The sequence below is a fragment of the Arachis stenosperma genome, chromosome 7, assembly GCF_014773155.1.
Source record: "Arachis stenosperma cultivar V10309 chromosome 7, arast.V10309.gnm1.PFL2, whole genome shotgun sequence".
Lineage (NCBI taxonomy): Eukaryota > Viridiplantae > Streptophyta > Magnoliopsida > Fabales > Fabaceae > Arachis > Arachis stenosperma.
In genome coordinates, this window is record NC_080383.1 from 30931311 (window position 1) to 30939276 (window position 7966).

At 41.1% G+C, this 7966-nt stretch overlaps 2 protein-coding genes across 2 annotated transcripts; both read right to left on the minus strand.

Moving 5' to 3' along the window:
• Window positions 1-281: 281 nt before the first annotated feature.
• LOC130939660 (uncharacterized) lies at window positions 282-1493 on the minus strand. Its single transcript, XM_057867749.1, has 3 exons — window positions 854-1493; window positions 681-760; window positions 282-581 (listed from the first exon to the last, which is right to left on the minus strand). Exons 1-3 carry the CDS (start codon window positions 1491-1493, stop codon window positions 282-284), a joined length of 1020 nt encoding a protein of 339 aa, XP_057723732.1.
• Window positions 1494-1840: 347 nt separating this feature from the next.
• Window positions 1841-2374, minus strand: LOC130939661 (uncharacterized). Its single transcript, XM_057867750.1, has one exon. The coding sequence runs from the start codon at window positions 2372-2374 to the stop codon at window positions 1841-1843; it is 534 nt and encodes a 177-aa protein (XP_057723733.1).
• Window positions 2375-7966: the final 5592 nt, after the last annotated feature.

The following is a 7966-nucleotide window of genomic DNA, read 5'->3' on the forward strand; positions in this document are numbered from 1 at the left end:
AAATGTAATTAATTTTTTTAATAATATAATTTAAATTTATAAATTTAAAATAATTTGCTATTAAAAGATATTAATATTAAATAAATTCATATATAACAATGATACACAATATATAATTCGGGATTACACTAATTTGTAAAATTACTTAATACAAAGAAAAACATAATTAAACTCTATAGTTGACAACAAGCATTGTGAAATTGCCATATGTGTTCAATCAAGTCCTCTTTCAATTGTCTATGCTGCTGCCTATTTCGAAGTTGGGCATTTCTTTGGAGAAATTAATGGTATAGTGCAAAATCATCTTCTCCAAGCTGAGGTTGTGATAAGTCATTTTCGACATCATCATACTCTAAGCCTTGAGCAAAATTTCCTACATAAGTGTCTCTTTCATCCTCAACAATCATATTATGTAATATAATATAAGCTCTCATTATGTTGGCAAATTTCTTCTTTTCCCAAAAGCGAGCTGGACCACGTATAATTGCAAGGCGTGCTTGCAACACTCCAAATGCTTGCTCCACATCTTTTTTTTGCCCTTCTTGGTATTGTGCAAATAACTTGTGTTTCTCTCCTTGTGGCTTTGAGATTGATTTGACAAATGTGGCTCATTCAGGATAAATACCGTCTACTAAATAGTATCCCATAATATAATTGTTACCATTAATAGTATAATTTACCTTCGGAGAACGGTCATTTAGAATATCATCGAATATTGGAGAATGATCTAACACGTTGATATCGTTATTTGAACCAGAAACTCCAAAGAATGCATGCTATATCCAAAGGTCTGAAGATGCTACAACCTCAAGTACTATGGTTGCAACCCCATGATAATCACTCATGTACAAACCTTTCCACGCCTTTGGACAATTTTTCCATTGCCAATGCATGCAGTCAATGCTACCCAACATGCCAGGAAAGCCACGACCCTCCGCCATTTGTAGCAGGCGTCGAACGTCATTTGGATTTGGTTTTCGCAAGTATCCATCCTCGAACACCAAAATGACACCTTCAACAAAATTTTCCGAGAATTTAATTGTAGTGCTCTCACCTATGCGCACATAATCATCAAGAGCATCAGCTGCTACGCCATATGCTAACATCCGTATCGCAGCGGTACATTTTTGGAGTGGTGACAAACCTCTTCTTCCAGTTGCATCAACTATCTGTTGGAAATACGGATAGCCATTTGAGAGAGCATTTACTATCTGAAGGAACACATGTCTTCTCATTTGAAATCTCCGTCGGAAAATGTCAACATTATACACCGGTTCATCTGCGAAGTAATATTGGAAAAGGCAATCATGTCCTGCTTCTCGATCTCTGTTGATCCATCTACGAGGAGTTGGGATAGAGCTTCTATCGATATCTTCTTCTTCTGAATCTTCAAGTAAACACTCATCGATCCAATTATCTATGAATGTGTTATCTTGCCGTCTTCTTTTGCCATACAAAGCCTCATTAAACATATCATCAAAATTTTTAGCCATATCTAGAAATGTAATTTTTAGTTTTCTTTCGAGGTGAGAAAGAAGAGTTGAAGTGGAGTTGCAGAGTCCTTGATAGTTGATATTTATAAATGTGTCTGCAATAAGTACCTACTCCTCAACGGCTACTTAACGGCTAGTTTTGCAACGGTCACTTTCATGAACAATAACGGCACAATAATATTGACTAATTTAAAAAATTACATCGGAAATAAATAAAACAAACTACATCACATACCAGTAATACGCAATAAAAATAAGAACATACTACATAACTCTACGAATACAAGGAACCATTAAGTAAACCACTTGGCGATTATTTTCTCATATGCAATCTCATGAAGAACTCGTCATTTTTCACTCATTGTAGACGTGTCAGCATTAAGTATTTGCATATCCATTTCCCTTTCCCTTTCCTTGGCCATCCTTTCCATTTTCCTTTCTTTTGCATTTATCTCCATTTCTTTAATATACCTCTGAGTTTGTAATTCTTGTTCTTTTATTGTGGCTTGAATTTGTAACTCATTCTTTTTTATTGCCATAATCTTTGCTCTATGTTCCCTCTCCTTTTCTCTTTCTTTTTCCCTATCTATTAGTTTCTTTTCTCTAACATTCTTAATATCTTCCATGAGAGATAATTTTTTAACAACCGATGATTTCTTTTCGCTAAAATCTTCAGACATTTGTGCTTTTCCCTTACCTTTTTGCTTGCTCTTCTTTGATCCTTGTGGGTGAACGGGAGAGTCCACACCGGGTTCGTCAGCCAACGGTATTTCTGGGTTTGATGAGGATGAGTATGCTCCCGTTGCACTAACATTGGTTCTCTTCGAGTCGCCACTCTGTGTAGGTAGTTGGCTTCTCCATTTTTGCTCCAACTGAAGCATGTTTCAATGCCTCTCAAAAGTGAATTTTTTACCGTAATTTATGGAATAAATTTTATAGGCCAACTCCTTTATATCATCAGCGTTTGAACCACTCCTTATATTTCGACTAGCTTGATCGTAGCAACCAGCAAATTGTGCAACAGCCTTGTTGATCTATACCATCGTTTCTTACATGCAACAACCCCCTTGTCATGTCGGAGCAAAATTATACATAGTAGCTATGAATTCAACTCCAAAATGTTTTTTTCTTTTGATTGGTACCAACTATAGGGTCAGTTGAAACATTTAACCATGCACTGATCAGCATCTCATCCTCTTTTCAATGCCAGTGTTGAATAGTATCTTGCCTCTGATCTTCAATATCATCATCATTGAGGTCGATAGCATCTAATTCACGAGGGTTGGTAAATTCTGAATATTATGAATTTGGACTAGATTGTATAGGAGTTTGAGAGAATGGGTTAGAAGAGCCACCAACACTAGATGAGTTATGTCTGGATGCACTAAATTGAGTTGGAAACGGCAAGGAAGTTGGAGTAATATTTCCGATAGAGGGGTTAAATATGGATGAAAATGGAAAATGTGGTGTTTGTAAATTTTGATTTTGCGGTTGGAATGTAGGAAATTGATTATTATAAGGAGCTTGAAAATTGAAATTAAAAAGATTTTGTGGATTTGGATTTTGAAATGTATTCAGTAGTGTGAAATTTTGATTTGGAACTTGAGAGTTTGCGGTTTGAGATTGTTGGGTATTTGGAATTTGAGAAAAGTTTTGTAAGTAATTGAAGAAAAAGTTGAGTTGGTTTGTGTTCCGAGGGTTACCTGAAACTGTAGGTCGATCTCGGACGAGATCTTCTATGCTGGTCGGAGCCGACGTGTCCGGCAGGTGTGTAGCAGCCGGAGCTGGTGTGTCCGACGTGTTGGACTTGGCGGTGCTGCTGATCCTTTGTCCCCGGAGGGTGGGGGGTACCTGCAAGGGACTCCGATGCTTAAGTTAGCATGGGTATTAAACAGGTATTGAGTAGAATCAGAGTATGAGTTATACATGGGTGCTCCAGTGTATTTATAATGGTGAGGAGTGACCTCTCTGGAGATAAGATAGTTATCTTATCTTATCTTATCTTATCTTTGAGTGAAGTCATCTTATCTTTAGGGGAACCGCCTTTATCTTTCTGGGCTTTGGCTGCCTTTAGATTGGGCTGTGTTCCTTCATTTTGGGCCTGCTTTGGGCTCCTTTGGTGATTTGGCTGAGCTCTTTGAGAAGAGGTCGGGCATTGGCTGAGCTTTTTGAGAAGAGGTCGGATAGTCTGACCTGAAGAGGTCGGTCGACTTGTCGCTAAACATCTCGGGTCGGACAGCTTGACCCAGGGTATGAATAGTGCCCCTGCTTGAGTTCGATCTTTCCATGAGATCGTGCTTTTCAGAGCTTCGATCTCTTTGGAAGTAGTGCTCAAGCATCTGTCTTGCTTGTTTCTTCATTGCTTTGCAATCTTGCAGATTTTCTAGAGGTTTGGTACTTCACAGTCCAACCTCTTTTGAGTGGTAGCGTGGGTTTTCTACCCTTGCCTTCTGGATCACGCCTTGCTTTAAGTTTGTGTTGACAACCCTCTGCTTTGGCGAAGTTGTCCTTGCGGCTTGATATCCGGACTTTTAGTGATTTGTTCAATGACTTTTTAGTGTTCTTTATATAGAACCTTTTTTTAGTCTTGGATGTTGTTCGTAGCCCTGTTTGAGATTGTGCCTTCTTTGAGTGGAGTTGTATCCCTTTTGGCTAAGCACATTTGAGCCTTAAGTTGTTTCCCAACCTTTTGGCTTGTTCTTTTTTGAGATTGTACTTGTGCCTCTTCTTAGCTGATGTCGACCTGTACGACTTTGCCCCTGCTTGAGTTCGGACTTTTCCATGAGACCGTGCTTTCAGAGTTTCGATCTCTTCGGGGAAGTCGTGCTCAAGCATCCTAACTTTGGTCGATCGTTGAGTAGTTTCTCCTTGTGTGATTCTGGTATTGCCCCTTTTACTTTGTTGAGGGGACTTTTCAGCCTTCTTCCGACTTGTTTGTTCGGGCTTTTTAGTCATAATCCAACAACTTTTTAGGTAGTGTTCCGATGGGGAACCTTTTTATAGTTTGTTTGCATGACTTTTTAGCTCTGTCTTTGAGGCTATGCTTTTCGCTTTTTAAGTAGTATCTTTTTTCAAGACTTTGTACCTTTTAGCAAAACATTCCTGGCCTTCCTCTGGCCGTTTGCGAGATGTCTTTGTCCGTTTTTGTGGATCTTTGTAGAGTGTCGGTACTTTGTTGTCCGACCTCTTTTGATCACTTCTGATTTTGTCTACTTTCTGCTTGGTCGAGGTGGTCCTTGGGGCTAATTTGTCCGACGACCTTTTAGTGTTTTCGTAGAACACTTTTTAGTCATTCTGAGCAATTTTGATAGCCTTGTCGTGGAGCCGTGGCTTTTTGGGCGGAGCTATGTCCATTTTAGTGCACGTTTTTCGTTGGTCCGACTTCTTCTTGTCGGTCCAAGCTGTAGCTTTCGTTGGTCCGACTTCTTCTTATCGGTCCAAGATGTAGCTTTCGTTGGTCTGACTTCTTCTTGTCGGTCCAAGCTGTTGCTTTTGTTTGGTCCGACTTCTTCTTGTCGGTCTCTTTTGAGTTATGTCTGTAATCCTCTTTCTTGGACCTTGTTCAAGTGTCTTTCAGGAATTACTTTTATAACTTTTGTCGCTTTGGCCGACTTTGTCATGTCGGGTCCTCCTAAGTTATTTCTGTAATCCTCTTTCTTGGACCTTGTTCAAGTCTCTTTCAGGGATTACTTTTATAACTTTTGTCGTTTGGGCCGACTTTGTCATGTCGGGCTCTTCTAAGTTATATCTGTAATCCTCTTTCTTGGACCTTGTTCAGGTCTCTTTCAGGGATTACTTTTATAACTTGTTTTGTAGGAGACCGACTTCGTTAGGTCGATCTCTTCTAAGTTATTTTTGTAATCCTCTTTCTTGGACCTTTGTTAGGTCTCTTTCAGGGATTACTTTTATAACTTGTCTTGTAGGAGACCGACTTCGTTAGGTCGATCTCTTCTAAGTTATAGCAATTCCTCTTTAATAGGGTTGGCCAGATCTCTTTTCAGGGATTTGCTGATAACTTGGGTTGACTTGGTCCGACTTTTTAGTGTCGACCAGTCTTTTTAAGTTATTATATAGCAATCCATAAGACCTCGTCAGGTTCTTTTTGGGATCACTTTCGATAACTTCTTGCATTATTCTGTGTTCATCTTTGCCGATTTGTAGATGGTGGTTTCTGTCCCGGTTTGATCGTCCTTTAGGTGAATCGCGTTTTCACCTTTGTCGGACGATCATTCCTATCGAGATCGTACAGTGAATCTGTTCTTCACTTTCTGTGGATCTGTTGCTTTATAACCGGACGATGAATGCTTCAGATTAATGCGTCTTGGGAGTTTGTAGAGCAGTGAATTTTGGTTTTCACTTTGTCGACCTTTGTCAAAATCAAACGATGAATTCGGTTTTCATCGTGGTCGGGCGGTGAAGTTGGTTTTCACCTTGCTGACTTGTCGCTTTGTAATCGGACGATGAATTTGGTTTTCATCTTGTCGACTTTGTCGTGATTGGGCGGTGAATCTGGTGTTCACCTTGCCGACCTGCCGTAGTCGGGCGTCTTGGTAGGAAACTTTTTAGGGAATCTGCAATTTTTTAATAAAATGAAGATAAGAGTGTGTACATGTTAGTACTTACCTTTCTAGGTCGGGCAATCTTTTTGGATCTCGGCCTGGCGCCCTTTGCAGGCATGCCATGACCTTGGTAGCTCTTGCCCCTCGAGGTTGGACACCTTTGTAGTAACCTTTCCCCAGTTCTTCTGAACAACTTGGTATGATCCTTTCCAGTTGGCTGCTAGCTTCTCTTCTCCTGACCGACCTATTCTGATGTCATTTCAGATTAGGATGAGATCGTCGTTGCTAGGTTACCTTCCGATTGTATCTTGAGGCCATTTGACGTTTTAACACCTCTTGCTTGGTCCGAGCTCTTTCTCAGATTTCTAGAAGTAGGTCGAGTTCTTCCTTTTGAAGTTAGAAGTTGGCCTCTTCACTGTTGTAGATCAGTCTGAGCGATCCTTCTTCGACCTCCACTGGGATCATTGCCTCCATTCTGTAAGCTAATCGGAAAGGTGATTCCTTTGTGGTGAAGTGTGGAGTTGTCCGATATGCCCATAGGACTTGTGGGAGCTCTTCAGCCCAAGCTCCCTTTGCGTCCTGTAGCCTCTGTTTTAACCCGGCTAGTATGACCTTATTGGCAGCTTCTGCTTGTCCATTAGCCTGTGGGTGTTCTACGAATGTGAATTGGTGCTTTGTTTTCAAGTCGGCTACCAACTTTGTAAAGCCTGCGTCTGTGAATTGAGTGTCATTGTCTGTGGTGATGGGGTAAGGAACCCCACACCTTGTAACAATGTTTCTGTACAAGAATTTCCGACTTCTTTGAGCAGTGGCATTAGCTAGGGGCTCTGCCTCAATCCATTTTGTGAAGTAATCCACCCCTACAATGAGGAACATGACTTGTCCCGATCCTTGGGAAAAGGGTCCGAGGAGGTCGAGTCCCTATTCTGCGAACAGCCAAGGTGATGTTACATTGATGAGCTCCTCTGGTGGGGCAATGTAGAAGTTAGCATGCTTTTGATGTAAAGCTTTGACTTTGTATTTGGGTTTTTGCTCTCTTGTTGCCTCCAAAGGGTGCCCCTGGACTTTCGTGTGAGTCTTGGGGTTTCCCTTTTACTGTTGTATCTGACACTTGATGTTTTGTTGTTATTGTCCGAGTTGTTTCCTTATTTGTCTGAGTTGTTTGGTAATAACCCATGGTTGACTTATGTCTTCTTGAAAAAATATTACTGAGATGTCTACTAAGATCCCGGACGGCATGTCTGATTGACTGGATTCCATAGTTTTAATGCGTGTTACTGTGGCTGACCCTGAGTACTTTGTGCGACTTAGGAGGTTCCGTAGAATTTGTAGGGATAGGGATGAGGAGAAGAATTATGAGTTAGTGTCGCCAGACCCTGAGGAGAGGGTTTGTTTTCCTTCCTTGTTGTGGTCTTGTAATGTAGCCTAGATGAGGCTTCTGTTATTGCCCCCTGGTTTGGTGTTGGCTATTTTTGAAAATGCATCAGCTCGGGCATTCTGTCTCTGAGGTATGTGTCGGACTTCATATTCCCCGAATTGTCCGAGCAGTTGGTGCTGGCTGATTTTGAAAGTGCATCAGCTCGGGCATTCTGCTCCCGAGGTATGTGTTAGACTTTATATTCCCCGAAATGTCCGAGCTATTTTTTGTTTCTGTCCAGGGCCCCCCGAATTGTCTGAGCTGTTCTCTGGTTTTGTCCAGGGTCCCCCGAATTACCCGAGGTATTTTTTCATGGTGGGATCCTCAGCTTGGTTGCTCCCTTCTATTTGTGAGGTGACTACTTGTGAATCACTGGACACGGTAAGCTCCTACCTTCTTTAGCTAGCCTTAAACCAGCCAGTAGTGCCTCGTTCAGCTTGGTTATTTAGCTTGATTTGGCTTCCCTGATCGCTTTTTATAATTACAGCTGCACCACT